Raw genomic sequence first — 20,208 nt, 5'->3', positions numbered from 1 at the left:
GTGAAGACCAGTACCCGGAAGTTCCCATCTGATCTCCACATGCGTGTGCACGCGCGTGCGTGTGCGCACACACACACACATACACACACACACACACACAGCAGGGGGGGAGAGAGAGGGAGAGAGGGAGAGAGAGAGATGAAAAAACACACAAATAAGAACAAAATAAATATTTAAGAACCAAGTTTGGTGTTGGGCAGCCTTGGTGTCATGAGTTGGACACACCAGCTAGAGAGGTCCGCAGAGATTTCCTAAAAGTATTTGTTCATTTGCCATTTTTGAAATGCCATTAACCAAATGCCTACCACACTCAGAAATACACACCACAGTTATAGTGTTGTTAAATAGTTGATAATTCCAGAGCCTTGAGTTTTCCCAACACAACTATTACAGTAGCTTGAGTAGCAAAGGGTGTGGCATGGTCCAGAACCCTGTTTCTCCTGCTCCCTAAGCCTAAACTTAGATTTTTTTTAATCTGTTTAATCATTAACTTCTGATGCATACTTTGATCATCATAATTCCTACCTCATAGGGTTATCATGGAGCTTGGGTGAAAAGCAGCATGGGTAAATGCACAGCCTAGGTTTAAAATGCTTAAAAAAAAAAAAAAGATTGCATTTGTGTATCGAGTACCAATCCTAAATTACAGAACTGCCAAGATGGATGGGTGTTCTGGTCCCTTAGTAATTCTCAAACGGCATGCAAACCTGCAGACTAAGCTGATGTTTGACTATAATAGAATGGACACTTAATAGAATGATAGAGGGCCCTAATCCAAATTAACATATTGTGTGGTGTGGGATAGAGGACAGAGAATGGTGGAGGCCGATTCACAAACATATTCCTTCTGTTCATTCCCGTGCTATCTTATAGATGGTGAAGTCGTTTACTTTTGAAATGAGTGAACTTAACAACTTAAAATTAAATCTGCAGGTGAGGAAATACAGTGAAAACTTGCAGGTGTCTGGGCCAGGAGGGAAGTTACCACTGATTTTCAAAGATGAAACTCTCACCCCTTTCTTGATGTCTTCCCTTTCTAGAATCTTCTCGAACTGTGGCTTTTGAGAATCCCCTGGCTGACCGTGATGTCAGAATAATATTCAAGTGTCACTCTCATCTCTAGTCAGTGAAACACTTTATCAGGCCTCATCTCTGCAGGTTTAAACCTTCTGCCTTGTTCACCAAGATTTGAACTCCTGGCCTTAAAAGACTATCTCATTTTTTCCCTTTTAATCATTAGATCTAATTTCTTCGAGAAAATGTAAGTCTACCCCAAAATTGAACAGAAAGTGCAGAGTTCCTACAAACTCCCTCATTCCCCCCATTCACCCCAAACCCTGCTGAGCTGTCTTGGCTCCCCTGCCAGAGACAGGGTGACTGTTTCGTGTGTCTGTTTCTGGGCTGTCAAGTCTTATAGTTTGTTTTTGTCTGGTTTTTGTTGTTTTTGTTTTGTTTGTTTTCTGTTTTGTTTGTTTGTTTGTTTTCCAACACCACACTGTCTTGATAACTATAGCTTTATAGCAGGCCCTGATCAGGTGATCTTCTTCCCTTGTGGTCTCTGTTCTGGTCTTTACTGCGTTAATTTTAGCAATAGTTTCATAATAACTACAAAGAAAGTTGTCGGAGGTTTTATTAAGCTGCACTGAATCTACAAACCAGCTGGGTAGAAGAACTGACGTTTTAATAGTGGTGGACTTTCCTATTCATTAATGTGAAGCGCCTCTCCACTTCTTTAGGTTTCCTTTCATCATCAGAATTTTGTAGTTTGCCTCCTGTAAGTCATGTTTTGTTACACTTATTCTCAGGCATAGCTCCTTGTTTAGTGCTAGTAAAATGATACTACTTTAAACTTAAATCTAATTGCTTATTTTTCTATGCATGGAAGAGATTGATTCATATATTAAACATATTCTGCAACCTTGTTATAATGGCTAATTTGTTTCGGGAGTCTTTATATATGTGTGTGCTCAAGTGTGTGCATATGTGTGGTGTGTGTGTATGTGTATGTGTGCATGTGCCCACCTATGCATGCATGTGTGGAGGGCAGGGGTTGACACCAGGAGACAGGGACTCTCACCGAGTCCGGAGCTCTTTATCCATCTAGGCTAGCTGGCCAGCGACACCCTAGGACCCACGTTATCTCGGCTTCCCTCGCCTAGGGTTACAGGAGTGCGGCACCTCGCCTGGCCTGGCTCTTACCTTGGTTCTGGAGATCCAAACCCAGGTCCCTATGCTTGCAGGGCAAACACTTTATCCACTAAGCCATATCCCAGCCCAGTATTCTACTTTAAAAACTTTCGTGGTTGCCTTGGAGTTTGCAACACACATTTATGACTAATCCAGGTCCACTTCCAAATATTACCCCGCCTCACTGGTAATGCAAGCAGCTTATACTAGTCTCCCGTTCCTCCCTTCCATCCACTTCCACAACAGTGTCCTTCATCCACTCTTCCATAAGCAAGAAGCCAGAAGACTTCTCCCTACTAGTTTTCTGGACAAAGCGTTCCGTGTTAGAGCAATTAAAGGTAAGAAAAAAATAAAGCGTTTTCTTTTTCTTGCCTTGGTTCCTTTTTTCTCTTTACGACGTTTCAAGTTTCTGTTCCACGCTCTTTTCAAGATCTTTCAATGTTTCTTACAGGGCAGGGCAGGGGCAGCAGCTCGCCTTAGTTTTGCTTGCCTAAGAAAGTCTACTGGACTTCGTTTTGAAGAAAGGAAGGTACTTTGACTCTCCTATACTTTTGAAGGATAATTTCACCAAGCATAGGATTTTGGATTGGTGGGAGGTTTTTTTTTTCCTTCCGACGTTTTAAATACTCCATTCCCACTGTCTTCTTGCTAGAAGGGCTTTGACAAAAAGGTTGAAGCAGCTCTCATCTTTGCTACTGTAGAGGTAGGCTGTTTTCTCTCTCATCCCTTTATTCCCAGCGTTTTCTTTCTAGCTCACCTTCTTTTGATTCTCCAGTTACACACTATTCCTGGGCGCTAAGTTTTCTTCCATTTTTATGGTTGATTTCTCTGAGATTCCAGCATCTATGGCTTGATTTTTGTCACAAGTTTTTGAAAATTCTGAGTTTCCAATATCCCTCTTCTCCTGTTCCAGCTTGGTTTCATATTTTGTCATTGTCCTATGCCCAGTTGTTGAGATTTATTCCCCCCACCACCACCTCTTTTGGCATAGCATTTCAGTTCTACAAGTTTGTATTAATATATCTTCAAACTTGTGAATTCCTTTCTTTGCTGGGTCCAGTCTATGGGTGAGGCCAACACAGGCATTCTGTTTTCATTTCCAGTACTTACAGTTATGCTTAAGCCTTCTAAACTGTGCTCGAATTACTCAACTGATATTGCCTGCTGTCCATATTGTCCATATTTTCCTTCCATCATGGTCCTCAACGTATTAACCGGTTATTTTAAATTTCTGGTCTCTTCTACATTTAAGTCTGATTCTGATGTTTAGATTGTCATTTCAGACCATGGCTAGTGTGTGTGTGTGTGTGTGTGTGTTTGTTTGTACACATGTAGAGGATGCACATGCAAGGGTGTGCATGTGCTTGTAGAGGCCACAGTTTGGCATTAGCTGTCTTCAGGTGCTCTCCACCTTATTTTTGAGACAGGGTCTCTCATCATTTTGGCTACACTTGCTAGTCAGTGAGCCCCAAGACTCCTCCTGTCTCCACCTTCCAGCACTGGGATTACAGGAGCATGCTACTCTGCATGAGCTGTGGGATTGAACACAACCCCACATGTTTGAGCCATAAGCACTTTATCAGCCAAGCTCTCTGACCAGCCCCTTCCCCCTTTTCTCTTTTGCCTTGGCACTTCTTATTTTAAAACTGATGTGCTATATTAGGAAGGTAGTAGACAGGCCTAGAGTTTACAGTTTCAATCTAAGAGTTAGGCTAATTACTATTTGTTGTGATAATCAGAGACTCAATTACTCTCCCCTAGTATCTATGTTTTCATTTGCCATGTTGTCTTTGGGTGTCCCTAAGCACTCCTACAACAGGGTGAGAGGCTTGAGTTCCTTTTCAGTGTACTGTCCTGCTGTTACCCAGCACTCTGATGTGGTGGTACAGGAGGGGTAGGGCAGCGGTCTGTAGTCCTCTGACTTGGTCTGTCCTGTTGTTACTCTGAGCAGAGTATCTCCCTTCTCCCGTGTGCAATGTGAGAACTGGCTGGAAAAGGTGTTTCCACTGGAAGTGGTGTTTCTGTTTGCTTAAATTGGTTTGACTTTGGTAGACCCCAGTTGGTAAGGCACCAATGAAATCGTTTTCCTGGAGGGCCGATGAGCCTAGTTGGGAAGGAGGGAACTAGAAGCATTCAGCTCTTATTTTTATTTCATTTCTTTATTTGCCATTGTGTTTTAAAGGTTAGCATACAAAGCAGTGGGGTTTTATTGTGACACTTGGATACATATGTATCATCATGCCTTTCCCCACCTAGCTGACTTCCCTCCTTTCCAACAGCCCCTCCCTCTGCCTTCATACTGCATGTATTCCATTGCTCTCTCTTGTTCCCCTCCAGGCTCCTTAGAGACTCACTTTAAATCTCTTTCTTCTCTCTCCTAGTCTAAGGGCATTTTTGAAGGGACACACACACACACACACACACACACACACACACACACACACCCCATACGTGCGTGCATGCGTGCGTGTGTGCTCCTTTGACAAAGCGAAAGAATATTTATTGCTCTCAGATTTTCATAGCAGGATCTGGTTGTGTTCCCAGAGGGCAACTCAGCCAAGTTAAAACAGTAAAGCTCAAGGAAAGTCCATAGGGAAAAGCATCTGGAGCCTTCTCGAGTTTCTTTACACTGAGCCTGGTCGATTCCTGGAGTGCAGTTTCCAGTGTTCTGCTGATATATCTCCGGCTGTGGTACTGGCTCGGCTCCAGGTAAACTGTGATCTCCTGGTGTGCTGGATAGTTTTATGTCAACTTGACCCAAGCTAAAGTCATCAGAGTGGAGGGAAACTCACTTAAGAAAATGCCTTCATAAGATCGACCTGTAGGCAAGCCTGTAAGGCATTTTCTTAATTAGTGACTGATGGGAGAGGCCCCAGTCCATTGTAGGTGGTGCCATCCCTGGGCTGGTGGTCCTGGGTTCTATAAGAAAGCAGGCTGAGCAAGCCCTGAGGAGCAAACCTGTAAGCAGCACCCCTCCATGGCCTCTGCATCAGCTCCCGCCTCGAGGTTCCTGACCTGCTTAGTTCCTGTCCTGACTTCCTTCAGTGATGAGCACTGGTTTGGAAGCATAGGCCGATTAAACCCTTTCCTCCCCAAGTTGCTTTGATCAGGGTGTCTCATCACAACAGTGATAACCCTAGCTAGGACAGCTGACGAGCTGTCATTGTGTCTGTCTGTCTCTCTAACTTTTGGGACAGTAGTTCCTCTGTGACACCCATCCTGATTAGATAATTGTGGATTTCAATTTGATTGGCTTTTTTCCTTGTCATGGAGATGGAAATGAATGTTTGTGGGTTTTGTCTTTTGTTGCTGTTTGGTTTTGGTGGTACTGAATATTAAACCCAGGACATGCTAGACAAGAGCTCTACCACTGAGTTACACCCCCAGCAAAGGGTCCTATGCTCTGCTCTTTCCTTTCCTTTTTTGGGGGGTGTGGGGTGGGGTGGGGTGGGTTTTGAGACAGAGTTTCTCTGGTTGTCCTGGAACTTACTTTGTAGACCAGGCTAGCCCGGAACTCACAGAGATCCACCTTCCTCTGCCTCCCGAGTGCTGCGATTAAAGGCAAAGGCCACCACTGCCTGGCTCCCTGTGCTCTTTTCCAGAGGGAGAGAAAACAGGAAACCCCTTAGCATTCCTTTGTGAATTCTTTCTTTAAGCAGCCTATCCAGCTATTCAGATAATGCAGGGGAAAAGCACTTGCTGTACAAACCCGGGGGCCTGAGCTCCATCTCTGGATGGAGAGAAAGAAGCGGCTCCTGAAAGTGGTCCTCCGACCTCCCTGAGTGCCGCCGCCACCTGAGTTACAAAGCGTTACTTTCAAATGTCCTGTTTGTATTTTCCATAAATTCAGACAATATACATCCTTACTTTGATTTTTGTAAAGAAAAAAATATTATTGAATGCCTCAATTTTCTAAGCACATTCCTTCCAAATCATATTCTTTTATGGTTATTATTCTTGTTATACATATATAGGAAGGGGAAGAGGAGGAAGAGTAGCAGGGGAAGTGGGGGAGAGGAAGAGGGGGAGGAAAGGGACCAGCAACAGCAAAGGACAGTGCTAAGCCATGATCACTTGTTAGCACTCATCCTCCCTACACAGTTGGGTGTAGTTTAAACCGTGTGCAGCTGGCATACTTCACTTTCAAAGGGCTCATTGCTCCATATTTTTTTTTGGTAGCAATTTAAATTCAAGTTTTACTCTGACTCCTTGTGAATCACTGCAAACTGGGTTAAAGGTCAATGAAGTCATTTTGCAACGTTCTTTTAAAGTCCTTAGGAAGTTCTGCAAAGTGAGTTGGAGTGGACCTTGGACATTGCTGAAGATTATGAAGTGATGAAATAAGATTGCTCACCCACATGTACTTATTTGGTAGTAACCTGAGTGCATGTGTTAATAGGGAGTTTATAAGAAGAGTGATTTTTAGTTTTATTCAGTAAGGAAACTTGCCTTTTAGGGTTCTGTTGTGAGCAGGATTATCTGAATCAGGAGATAGTATTTGGCACCTCTGTAACTGTGATAAAACAACTTGGCTAAATATTACTGCTCTCCATGTTTGTATCTATTCATAACCACACACAAAATATCATATTTTATAAGTTTTACACAGGAAAATGGAAGCTTGAGGAAATTGTAATATATATTCAAAAATATCTTGTTCACTGAATTATCATTCTGTTTAACTTTTTGAAACAATAATTTTAAGACGTTTAAGTGAGTTAGACCTGCTGTTATACAATGTTCATATTTTTATTTTAAAAACATTATATTCTACAGCTCTGATTCCTGGCCAGAGAGAATTGCTTAAGAGTTATAAGAAAGGAAATGATTGAGGATTTGAGGAACTGCCATTTATGCAGATGGAAACACTTTGGGAAGTCATGATGTCAGAAAAAAAAAAAAAGAGTCTAGAAGCATTTCCACTAACGTAATTGGCATTTTTGAATAGTTGAGACTGGTTAAGGTACAGAAGCCCAACTAATTGCTGCTAGAAGACACATGGATTTGGAGATAATAAAAGCAAGACCACCAGCATTTATTGATGGCTTCCTGTTGCCATATACTGTTTCAAGTGCTTTACGCGTGTGATAATCATCCATAATTCTGTAGCATAAATACCATCTTCTCCATTTTACAAGTGAATAAACTGGGACACAAAGAAGTTAACTGATTGTGAGTCCTGGCGCTTATAACCAAGCTCACTCTGAATTCTGGAGCCATTGTTCTTAACACTATTTTCAGAGTGTTCCACTAAAACAAATGTTTTCATGATTAAAAACGAAAGGAAGACAAGTTATTATTTTTGCTCTTTTCCTCTTTTCAGATACGTCCTGTAGCTTTTTTGGAGGTACATAGTGTTCTAGATTTCAAACAAAAATAGCATTAAAATCAATCTACATAGTCCTGGCTTCTCTTTTGAAGCCAGGGTCTTGTGCCTGCTAGACAACTGCTCTACTGCTGAGTTGTAATCATCTCTTCATGAGTCGATTGAGATGCTTATGCATTGTTTATTGTCTTATTAGACTTGGACATTCTGTATATTTATAGAGGGCATTGTTTCTAGATTTGAAGGTAATTTAAATCTACCACAGATATCTACATAATATACAACCAAAGTTGGATTGTAACAATGTATTAATAAGGTAAAGATTGGATATTAAGCAGTTTAGTGTCAGGTAGAGTCTCAAGCCGAGGCCCCAGATCCAGGCTCAGCTGTACCCGCAACACCTGCGTGTGTGCGAGTGCGTGTGCGTTTGTGTGTGTGTGTGTGTGTGTGTGTGTGTGTGTGTGTGTGCGCGCGCGCGCGCGCGCGTGTGTGCGTGCAGTGTTCCTTGTTGGGCTTAGAGTACATAAAACAACAAAAACCCAAACTGACAGGCTCAGCGTTTATGCTTCCAAAGCCTGACCAAAACTGATTATTTTACTCCCTAACTCCCTGCAAAGCAGGTGGGCAGTCCTCTGTTGGGGTCTGCAGGTTACGGGACTCGTTATTCCTTCCTTTTGTCTAAACAGTGACCCAAACTCAAACGATTCTTGCACCTTTTCTGTGTCCGTTTAAGATTATCTTTGTCTCTTTTAAAAGCAACATGGAAGCAAGATAGGTCTCTCAAAGCCTTTTCCCTTCTTTCAAATTCAGGCTTATGCTTTCACTTCTTAAAGCTCTTTTATTTATTTGTCAACGCTGAAGGCAATTTGTTTGAAAACGGCCCTGCAACTTCACTTCCCTTGAGGGGTTCTGCAAGAAGGATTTGTTTTATCTCTTTATTTGCATTTGCTCAGCCATCGAACTTCGGCCCAGAAAAATCTTCACGACCTGGAGACTTCCCTTGTTCTGTGGCAGAGCGCAGAGACTGAGCCGCCTCCGGGTCACCTGGGAAGGAGGGACCCCAGTCGAACACAGGGGGGCTGGCTGCCACGACGCCAAGTGGCGCTTTTTTTTTTTTTTTTTTTGCAACTGGAAACTCAGCAGGGCTGGGCGGCAACCGGTCCAGCCCCGGCAGCTCAGGCGTGGGCCAGCCTCAGATGACTCCAGACAGCAGGGCGGTGTTGAGGCGGGCTCGGACCTCGGCCGCCCACTCTCTCCAGCAGCGCCCCCACAAAGCCAGACCGCCCCGTAGACAGCGCGGAGTCCCCAGGCCCGGCCTCAGCCGCACCCCTCGCCCCCTTTCTCTTTTCCCTCCCCGAGCCGCACACAGACAAGCACGTGAGCGGGGCAGCGCGTCCCAGCTGGGGCTCAGCTGACCGCCTCCTGATTGGCTGAGAGCAACGTGGGCTGGGGTGGGGCCTGGCCGGCTGCGTCGCTCGCCATTGGCTCTCGGGGAACCCGCCTCTGCTCAGGTGAGGCGGGCCCGCGGGGGCGCGCGCCCCCCCTCCCCTTTGGCTTCCCCCCCATCTCCCCGCGCCGCGCCGCGCCGCGCGCCCGAGCGCGCCTCCGCCCTTGCCCGCCCCCTGCCGCTGCCTCAGCGTCTCAGTGCACAGAGCCTCCTCGTCTGAGGGGACGCGAGGGACTGTCCTCGCTGCCGTCGCGGGCAGTGTCTGGCCAGGCCCTGACAAGCGAGCGAGCCCGAGGAGCGCCGAAGGAGCCCGAGCCCGGAGCCCCAGCGAGCGCAGCCTGCAGCAGCTCCCGCCTCGCCGTCCCGGGGTTGGGGTTGGGATTGGGGGTGGGGGGGCGCGTCTCGCCTCGCACCCCGCCTCTGTGGACTTGCCCCTTTCTCGGCGCGTGCGGACGGAGCCAGCGCTTTAGGCCGGAGCGAGCCCGGGGGCCGCCGGCCGGGAAGGCACCGCGGGGCACCGATTCGCGCCATGGAGGGCGCCGGCGGCGAGAACGAGAAGAAAAAGTAAGCCGGGCCGCCGCGTTCCCGGGGGCTGGCCTTTTTTGTCTCCTCTCCCCTTCCGTCTCCCCCCCACCCCACCCCCCCCAAGCCTCGCGCGCCGGGCTCCCCCGCGGTCCACGTCGCCATCTTGGCGCGGGGGGTGGGAGTCGCGGGCCCAGCGCTCGGCGGGGCTGGGGTCTCCGCCCCGGACACCCGCCCCGCGCCGTCGCAGCCCAGCCTGCCCCGCGCGCCGAGCCGGCCGAGCCGGCCGGGGCCGAGTACTGCCCCTCGCTTCCGCGCCTTTCCCGCCCCTGTCCTCCGCGGTAGCCGCGACCAGCCGGCCCCGGGCTGGCGGGCTGGCGGGCGGGCGGGCGGACCGACCGACCGACCCACCCTGCGCGCGCTGCTGGCTTCCCGGGGTCGAGGCCGACCCGGGGCTTCCCCGCCGCCCCGAGTCGCCTTGCTGAGCCGCGGCCGCCCGCTGCCTTTGTACGATAGCGAGTTGCTTTTGGGGGGGGTGGGGGGCGAAGATGCTAACTTTCTAGTTTGCACGTGCAAGGTTTCGTTGTAATCTGGGAAAACTTGCCGCCTCCAGAGTAACGGGGATTTTAGGAAAACGGCATCATTTTTAACAACTTGCAATTTTTTTTTTTTTTTTACAAACTTGGGCTTGCATCACCTGACAGGGGAGCCCAGGCGTTATGTATGAATATGTATATATGCCTCTTTCACTCCTGAAAATAGCTTACTGGTAGTTTTGGTTAAACTTAGGCCGATAATTTAATGAGATGGAGGGGGGAGGGTTTATACAATGAGAGCAAATGAAACTCATGAGTTAAAGTGTTGCAAATGTGTTGGAACACCTGAAAAGAATTGTATCAGGAAACATCCGAAGTGAGAAATGGTGAAAACTTAATGTAAGTTTATGAAACATCTTGTGGTTTGAATCTAAGGAACACCTTCTAGAATTAAGAGTGCAGCTGGTGGTAGCAAAATCGACCCCTGCCGCCAGCAAACAGTTTTGTCTACTTCAATATTCTAACCTTGAGGAAATCAGTTTCAGGAGTTGAAGGTTTATAGTAAGACCTGTGGTTAGAAGGCTGGCTTAATTTACTGCTAAGTCCTTCCAGTCTTCTGGAAGAGATTAATTCCCCCTATCCATATCAGCAGAAGATAAGTTTATTCGGGTTTTTTGTTTGTTTGTTTGTTTGTTTGTTTTGCTATTCTGTAAGTCCCTTGTCCTGGTCCTTACTCCATAGTTCGGGGCTCAGTGTGTATGCACCAAAGGAAGCACTTTGAAAATGTTTTAAAGTGAGCAAACAAGTCTAGACTTAACTCCACGAGTTACCAGAATTAGTTGCAATTAATTTTGCAGAAGTGACTACAATGCTTTTGATGAAATGATGAGGCTGCTACACTCTAAACGTTAGGCAGATTGCTGTTGTGTAGTGCCAACTTACTGTCCTTATTAAATGCTGTTATATTTAATTCAGTACACCAAGTTATACACCAGTCACCAATTGGTTATATGCGATGTTATTTTTTTTAATCAAAAGTAATTTTGTAATGAATGAATGAATTGGCTGTTATGCATTGTGCCCAGTTCTAAGTGGTTTTTAGTTTTTCCTCAGACTCATCTGTTATTTAGTTTTTCTCATTTGAGATGTTAGCAGCTTTAGATCAGATGGGATTATATTTCTTAATATAGAGGTTCTTAATATCACTAAAAGATCATGAACGAATAATGGGTCACTCAGCAACCTTTAGGTGCTGTTTATTAAAGATGTACTTTTGAAATCATAATTTATTTGAAAGATAATTGAGTGATTGAGAGGTAAAGATTTTCTTTCTGCAAATTTTCCATCTTACATGAGCCTCCAAAATGAACACGGGGAAAAAATTTGCTTTTTTAATATTGTGTATAGAAAACCCAAAACTTGAATGTTTGGAAGAAAGTAGAACAGAAAATGCATAATAGATTTAACAGTGGGTACATGGTGTTGACTCCTTAGCTGTTGGGCTGCACTTGACTGACTTAACATGCATATAGATCTTAGATTTCAAAAAGCATGTCAGGCTCTTTCTCTGTTTCTAGCTTCAAGCTGAACCTCTCAGAGTTTTCTAAAACAAGTAGTTATTGGGTCACTAAAGTAAAATCTCTAAAGAAGACATTTCTTAATTTCCCCTTTTAGCTTGCTCTCTTGTTTGAAGAATCGGCATTCAGAAGATTTAGAGAGTAGGGATGGGGTGGCAGATAGATACCCACAAGTTGGAGTCCAAGCCTTTCTACTTGTGATTGCTGGCAAGTTAGCGAATATTTCTGGATTACATGTCTCCCACCCCCAGATGATAATACTACCCCTCTAAAAATGAGGTCATGCATTTAAAGTACTTAGGCCAACATGGAATGGGAGTCTTTGTAACATTTTTGTATACTTGAAAATAAGTATTAACTGTTAAAGTTACAGTTCAGACTTCCATAACCTTTAAACCCCCTCTCTCTAATGTATATATTAGCTCTTCTGTGCCATGGAGCATTTTGTTTCTGTAGCCCCCAAAATGAAAAGACTAGATTGAATTCAAAGGTTGAAAACAGGTACGTTCCTCTTGAAGCAGTATCCCTGGGCCATGGCTTCTAACGTCACTTGTTTTACTGAGCATGTGATATACTCTAAGCCCCCTCATCACATTTCCTCATCCCAGTGTTTTCTCCCTAAATAGGTCATTTTGAATTTACTCTGGACTGTAGTCATAAACATGTATTCTGGTCATGCTGTTCATTTCAGCAAGAGAGACCTAAGGTAATGTAGTTTTAGAACTGGTAATAACTTTTGTTCTTGCTCTGATGATCGAGTTTTGAGCATATATCTACAATTATAAATGGTAATTTCTGTAGGAATTCAGCAGCAATATAGTGCTTTACTTATGCCTACTTCGGTAGTTAAGACCTTCATCTCAAGGCGAGGCTTTGAGTTTGTGTTGGTGAAATGTTTGCAGCTCATTTGTGTGAAATATGAGTTAGTACACTCCTGTTTAGTGTAGAGAGTGTTTAGTCTAGAGAGTGCCCCAACTTTCTGTGGGTTAGCTTTCATTGTCTTTGTGGCTCTGATGGTGTCCAAGCTCAAGGTTTAGATATTGTATGTGCATTCCAAATTTTTGTACATCAAGGATGGTGTGTATAGGAGGCTAAAGCAGATTAGTCTCTTTTTTTTTTAAAGAATTTAAAACAGTTTATTATGTTTGATTGTAAGATAATTATTTCCATACATGAATATTAAAGGCTTAGGTTAAACCTCTAAATACAGTTTTTAAAAAGATGGATATCTGAAACACTGCTTCACCTTTTTATCTAAGATTGTTAAGAAAGGTCCATTTCCTTATCAGGAGAAAGTAATCTAAATATAGATGTGGGGTTGAATTTAAATTCACAAGAAAAAAGTTACTTTGTTTCAGTCCCCCCCACACACACACACATACACCCCTTTTGAGACTAGATGGCAGTAGGTGGGTTTTACCTAGCCTTTTGCTGCTTGTGGTATAGTTATTTACTGCATGTTTTCTGCTTGATTCTGAAGGGTTTAAAAAAGAATTTAATGAGTCAATGTTGTTGTTGCTTGACATTTTTGATAAAAATATAGTAAAAATGTTTCAACTAACCATAAATTTTTAATTATAACAACAATTTTGTCTCCATATCTTGAAGTATCAAGAATGAAATACTTGGTATTTGCATTGAATTTGATATTAAAATTCATGCTTTCTCCAATAAAAAATTAACAAACTCATCTGTTTGCCAGGCATAATCTTTTAGACAAATGTAATATGAAGAATGCTCCCTGTAGCATTTGAAGTGATTGTGTATGTTTTATTTAGTTAAAAGACTTAGCATAAAATTTCCTATTCTAGCCATTTCTGAGTGTAAAATTTATCAATGGCAAATTTTGTCATATGACCAATCTTCTTGCAAAACGGAATCTAGCCATTTTAGAACTCCCAGCTTCCCACTGATCTCAGCCTCTGGTGCCACCCTTCTCTCTGAATCGCAAACCTGGCTACTCTGGGTGCCTCATGTAACTAGAATCACACGGTTTTGTCTTTCTGTGAATTTCATTTCAGAGGCGGTCTTTTCATTCGTGTGGTAGTATGTGTTAAATTTTCCCTTTTTTCTAAGACTTTATTGTATGACTATGCTGCATTGTTTGTACGCTGACACTTGGATTACTTCTCCTTTGCTTCTGTTGTGCTACTGAGGATATATGTGCAACTATATCATGAAGGTCCTGTTCCTGGTCAGTCCTGCTAAATTAAAAGGCGACAAATAAGTTTTTGAGGAACCTCCATACTTTTTCCATAGCAGTTTCTATCTTTTTAATATTCTTACCAATAGTGCACAAAGGTTATTTCTCTATAGCCTCCCTAGCACTTTGTATACCCCCCCCCCCCCCCCGACAGGGCAGGATATTTGTATTTTGTGGTGGCCATCCTAATAAATATATTGAACAGATTGTTTCTTTATTGGCTTTTGGATGATCAGTAGACATGAAGCTACTTGAAACAAAACAAAATATCAGGACAGTTTGCAAGTAAAAGCTTTAAAAAATAATGTTAAATACCTTTAAAATGTGAATGAAATTTTTCTAGTAGCTTACAAAGAGTTGGTCTACTAGAATTCTCAGAAAGAAATATTTAGTGTCAACTAGTGTGTAGTTGTTCTATTGACGATAAAGCCCCATTTAAGATAGTAATTGAAATGGTACCATTTTTATAAAACAAAATGCTCCCATTAAATTGTTCTGCTCATCTCCACTATCATTATTAATTTTTTCTCATTAAATTCTACTTGGTTAGAATACTAAATATAAAGATTATTTAAGGGATCATTTTGAAATTGTACTTCCTTGTTAATGGGAAAAAGCTAGTGGTGGAGCATAGCTTGTGTTTGCAGTCCTTAGTTTAGAACTGTCACCAGTAGACAAATGGAGAGTGCTCTTCAATGTTGCTGTTCTCACTGCGGAGTGACAAGTGTTCTCAATTCCCCCCTTTTTCCAATAGTTTGTGAAGATAAGTTTGTTCAACTAAAAACGCTGGTAAAAATAAGCAGAGATTAAGGGTGGACAGTTGGAGTCTTAAAGTAGTTCGATATGTTTTAGTTCTTACGAGTCTTTTCTTATAAATATAGATGCTAAGCAAGTTTCTGTAAAGAGACCCTTCCTTTTATCCATTGTAAAATTGGGTGCATGTTTCTATAGGCAAAATCTCAAATAGATTTGTTTCTTTTTAATTTGAAAAACATCTAATAGGGAATACTGGCACACATGAGCCCTAAGTATTTGAATGAACAAATGAAACAACTAATGGGTAATTGGATGAACAAAGAGATTACAGAGGACTGTAAAAGGGTGCTTCTTTTCTCTTTTGAAGTCTTTTCCTATATCCCCCGATTATTTTTTCATAGGAACCTTTCTTATGATTTGGAATCCTCGTGCTACTTTTTTCAATCTTGAATTTTAATTTTCTGTCACCTTCTTGATACTTTCTCTATTTATTAGAACCAGACTAGAGAACATATTTTGTTAATAAACATAGCTGTGCAGTATGCCCGAGGCCTGGGAAGTAAATTAGTATCCTTTAAGGTATGTTAAAAATGTCTCTCTGTTCTCTATGTTCCAAACACTTGAGTAAACAAGGCATCTGTGTATGGCTGTGGAAAATCTGCTAGGTAAACATGTGGAAAGTATTCACTCTTGTCTCATCTTTAGCAAACATTTATTATGTGTGGTACACCTGTCTATCTCAAGTGGATAAATGCATATTCTCTGGAACCTGACTGCCAAAGATTCTGTTGTGTACCACTGAGTAATACTTAACTTCCCATGCCTCTGTTTCCTGTGTTACAAGATTAAATGTATATACCCTTATGCAAATATGATACATAATAAGTAGAATATTAGTGGTAGCTGTTAATTGTGCAAATATTTTGCTGATGGAATAACAATGACTAAATTGAAAATATTCTTTTTAAAAGTTCATCTACTGGAAGGGTTATCCATAGGACAACCTTAGTATTACAGGCTTAGAATTAAACTATTGTGTTCTGTTTACTGCCTTGAAGAAGGTAATCAATTCAGTTCTGCTATAGTAAACAAAGAACATTCCAGAATCTCTTGAAGAATTTGGATAAGACTTCAGGTCTGGCCTTTAGGTTTTTATGGCCAGACTGCAATCCAAGCCTTCTCAGAGAACATTTAACTTTTTCTTTTTAAAAAATTGCACAATTGCCGGGCGGTGGTGGCGCACGCCTTTAATCCCAGCACTCGGGAAGCAGAGGCAGGCGGATCTTTGTGAGTTCGAGGCCAGCCTGGTCTACAGAGCGAGATCCAGGAACGTCGCAAAGCTACACAGAGAAACCCTGTCTCGAAAAACAAAAAAAAAATTGCACAATTACTCCATACTTCTGTTTTCATTGTAATTATATATAGAGAGAGTTACAGAGTAGAAGAAAAACTAAAAGTTCCTTCCTTACTGCCACTACTACCAGCTTGACGAAGCAATTACTCCTAAAATTTAATGGGTCTCTGGGGCTACGGTTAGGGTTAGAAAAATAAAACAGTTTATGTGTCTCTGATAGATCATTTTAATTTACATAACTTCAGATATATTTGTTCTGCCCAGCTTTGTTTTATATGTATTCCTTCATTTAATCTTTTTTCCTTTAATACTCTATCTTAACTGTCTTTCATTGCTAGTTTATAAGAACTACTTCATTTCTTTTAACTACCATAATATGTAGTTAGCATGGATGTACTATTACTATTGTGCTATTATAAATAAGACACAGTGATTCGCTCTGAATTTGAATATATAATCTTAAAATGTTTGTTCAATATCATAGCAAAACATTAGTGAAATACCTAAAAGTATGTAGAAAATGTGCTTGTAATTCTGTCACTTAAAGATTACTATTAACACTTAATATTTGTCTCATATGTATGTATGTGTATGTGTGTACAAAGATGTACATGTGTGCTGTTGTATTTATATATGTGAAAATTAGAGGCTAACCTCCAGTGTCATAGTTCAGGAACTATATACACCTTGTTTTCTGAGACAGGGTCTCCTCCTCGGGACCTGGGTCTCAAAGCTTAGGCTAGGCTGGATGTTCAATAAGCTCCAAGGATCTGCCCATCTCTGCCTCCCCAACACTCAGATTACAAGTATGCAGTACCAAGCCTGATTCTTCTGGGGATTGAATTTGGGTCTTTATGCTTAGTTAAAGCACTGCAGTTAAGAGTGCTTGCGTTCTTGCGGGGTGGTGTGCACAACTATCCCAGCACTCAGGAGGCAGAGGTAGGTGATTCTGTGGAAATTCGAGGCTACCCTGGTCTACATAGGACATACATAGGACAGCCAGAAGCTGCCTCAAAAAAAAAAAAAAAAAAAAAAAACAAAGGATGCCTAAATTTAAAACTCAGTTTTATTACTAAGTAGCTGGTGTGACCTAATATTTGTATGATATTGTTTGCTGTTGTTATTTTGGTATTACTAGCAGTTGCCTTGTGTTAGACATTGTTTCTAGATTTTGTTACTACTAACTGATTAACAATTGTAATTCATTACCAGGAATGCAAAGACTAAATTGACGTGATAATCCCCTAATCATTTCTTCCTTTAATTTTAGGCCTTTGAGGTGAATATAAGTTTGTTTACAGGATAGAAAGACTTTGGCTTACAGATATGAAATAGTTGAAAATAAAATTATTACAAAAACTGTTTAAAAATTGGTGATGCAAGCCTATAATCCAGCACTCTGGAAGCTGAGGCAAGAGGATTGCCAAGTCTTGCTGCTACCCTGGGCTATATAGTGGCCTTGTCTCAGGAAATCAAAACATGAAATAGAACAAAAATTGTGTAGTAGAGGCTAACATCATCAGCATTATTCTGAAGCTTATACAGTCTTTGATAGTTTTTACCCCCAAGAAACATTACTAGTCAGTATTTGATTCACTGGATTTTCCCTCTTCTTCTTGAATAAAAATGATACAATTTTGAGAATATCTTTTAGAAAAGCACATAGTGCTTTTAAGTAGTGCAAATAAATATCATTTAATGTTTAATACGAGATTATACTTCTAATTTTGAGCTTTCAAGACCTATAACATATTTAATATTGAAGTTTTAATTTGAAGCATAATTGATGACCTTTAGCTAGAGATATTTCATTTCTGTCAATGAGTATAAATTATAGATGGTAAACATAACCCGTAGTGAAAAAGTTTTAAATTCTATTGGAGTGTGTTTTAAATCTATTAAATGTATATAGTAACATCAATCTTCTTTTGAATGCTATTGGAGTGCCATATTTCTACTTGGGAACGTTAGTTATGTGTGTCAGACCTGTAATGTAGGCATCTAAAGACAAAGATGAAGGCACATGACCTTGGCAACTGCTGAAGTATAACATTTCTTCTGTTTTGATTGATTGTCACCTCGCAAAGCCTACAAGCTGTTCCCAGCCCAGAGTTCTTGCGACTGCAAGCCCTGTATATCAGAGCACCTCAGTTTCTCCTTTTCACTATCTAATCCAGTCTGAGGGTCTCTTCACTCTTCAGTCATCTCACTCCTTTGAGCCTTTTTTGGTTTCCTTTAATTCTTCATTTCATTTCACTGTATTTTCTCCTTCAACTGTCTTTTTTTTCTCTTTCATTACCTAAAAAGAAGAAAGTTAAAAGGTAACACTCTTTGGCTTTTCTTAATAGATATTTAAATTCTCTTCCTTCCTAATTTCTCCACAAAATTTACTTAAACCTTGGTAAGGGTAACAAGAAGAAGTAATAGCAAGGCTGGCACAACTGCCTCTTCCTCATATTCATAGCAGACATTAGCATCTCTTTCTCCTAGTGGTCTCATGGCTGGCTTCAGGATTTTGATCAATAAACTATCCAGCATTTAAACCAGCCATGGAGGTAGCCGTACTTATTTCTCACCCTGGCCATACTGTGGTTTTAAATGAATAATAACTTAAAAAGATAGCCTTTGGGATAGGCAGATAGTTTAGTCAGTCCTGTTTATAGAGAACTTGAATGCAATTCCTAGAACCCCTGTTTAAAAAGCTGGCTATGGTATCACATGTATGTAGTTGCAGCATTGGCAAGACAGACAGGAAGATCCTTGTTGTTTCCTGGGCCAGCCAGTCTAGCCTACTTGGTGAATTCCAGACCAGTGAGAGACCATGTCTCCAAAAAAAAAAAAAAGTTGGATGATATTTGGGAAACACATGAGTTTATTCGCTGGCCTGTACACACATGTACACTCCCACACACGTGTACCTATACACACATAGACATAGAAAACTTTGGGCATTAGGTACAGGTATATTATAATAAAACATATTATAAAATTGAGGTTTGATCATCTCCTTTGACATTTGAGTAGGAATTCTCTGGATATATTCAAAATCATTTGATTTAGCTAACCCATTTAAAAAATATTTAATGAAACTTAAAAGATTTTGATGGGTAGAAAAGATTTGAGAATTATACAAATACACAGAAATTATGAGCACCTATTATTTCACTACCTAGAGACCCTTGTTCACGTTTGGTTGTGTGTGCATATGTGTGTTTAAAATGTAGATTAAGAGTGTATCTATTGTTTTCAACCTTAAAAAAAAAATCTGTTTTTTTCAGACTAGAATTGTGTAGGAATGGTGTGGATTAAACAAGATAGTAGTGTTGAATGTATAGCCAAGTTTATGGCTCTCACTTTTCTTTAGATATTGGATATAGTTTGCTTATCACTGTCACCTTTATAGCAAGACTAATTCTCAAAAACAAAAACAAAACAAAACAAAAAGACAAAAGCAAAACGCATCAGAAGGATAGATGCTTCCTATGACTGGAGCTAGGATGTAATTTACAGGGGATTATTTATGGGTTAACTAAAAATGTTTGCCTCGGTGTATATAGTAAGCATTTAAATATTGCCAATAAATAGTGCTGTTTGAAAGGCTGAGTGAATGACACTACATTTATGTCCTCATATTTGCCTACTTGGCACATTTAGAGTAAATCTAAAGCTCCCTGTTATTAACAGAGGTAGGATTAATAATAGCCTTTAATTCGCATTTCTTGACTCTAAGAAGTGGAATTACTGGATCAAAAACATGTCATATTGTAGTACTGTCAATTCCATTGACTGTTTACATCCGAGAAAATTTGAACTAGTTTATATTTTCCTCAGTATTTCAGAGTGCCATTTTCTTTCTTTACTTTTTATTTTATGTGTGTTTTGTCTGTATTTATGTTAAGTACACCATGAATGTACAGTGCCCACAGAGGTCAGAAGAGGGCATTATATCTCCTAGAACAGGAGTTACAGATGGTTGTAAGCTGCCATTGGGTCTTAATCCAACTCAGGCCCTCTCTAAGAGCAATGACTACTCTTAATCGTGGAGCTATCTCTAGCTTTAAGAGAGTGCCATTTTCTTGAACTTTATCATTTTTAATATTTAATTTGAAACCCTAGCAGTATTCTTTTTATTGCATGGGATGAAATACAACTCATCGAAGTGTAAGGAAGAGAATGCTGTTGTCGCTCACACAGTTTAGCTTTGAGTAAAGAAACAGTTAAATTGAGAGTCTCAAATTCTGTGTCTTCAGAAAGTAATCCCTGGCTTTAGCTAATTGGCATGTATACTTCTGTATTTGCA

General features: G+C 41.2%; 1 protein-coding gene across 5 annotated transcripts in view; it reads left to right on the top strand.

Moving 5' to 3' along the window:
* Positions 1 to 9,095: 9,095 nt before the first annotated feature.
* Hif1a (hypoxia inducible factor 1 subunit alpha) overlaps positions 9,096 to 20,208 on the top strand; it is a 49,401-nt gene continuing 38,288 nt past the window's right edge. For 2 of the 5 annotated variants that reach the window (XM_052739590.1, XM_052739589.1), the window contains exon 1: positions 9,096 to 9,524. In XM_052739590.1, coding sequence (XP_052595550.1) covers positions 9,490 to 9,524 — 35 coding nt within the window. In that variant the 5' untranslated portion in view covers positions 9,096 to 9,489. Of the gene's footprint in view, positions 9,525 to 9,967; positions 9,990 to 10,064; positions 10,418 to 20,208 lie in introns of those variants that run through there. The other 3 variants (XM_052739591.1, XM_052739593.1, XM_052739594.1) reach the window with 2 other exon arrangements.

The sequence above is a fragment of the Peromyscus californicus genome, unplaced genomic scaffold (genome assembly GCF_007827085.1).
Source record: "Peromyscus californicus insignis strain IS unplaced genomic scaffold, ASM782708v3 Scaffold_15__1_contigs__length_86483966, whole genome shotgun sequence".
In the NCBI taxonomy this organism is placed as follows: Eukaryota; Metazoa; Chordata; class Mammalia; order Rodentia; family Cricetidae; genus Peromyscus; species Peromyscus californicus.
The sequence above is the reverse complement of the archived record's forward strand: the minus strand, read 5'-3'. Positions and strand labels throughout refer to the sequence as shown.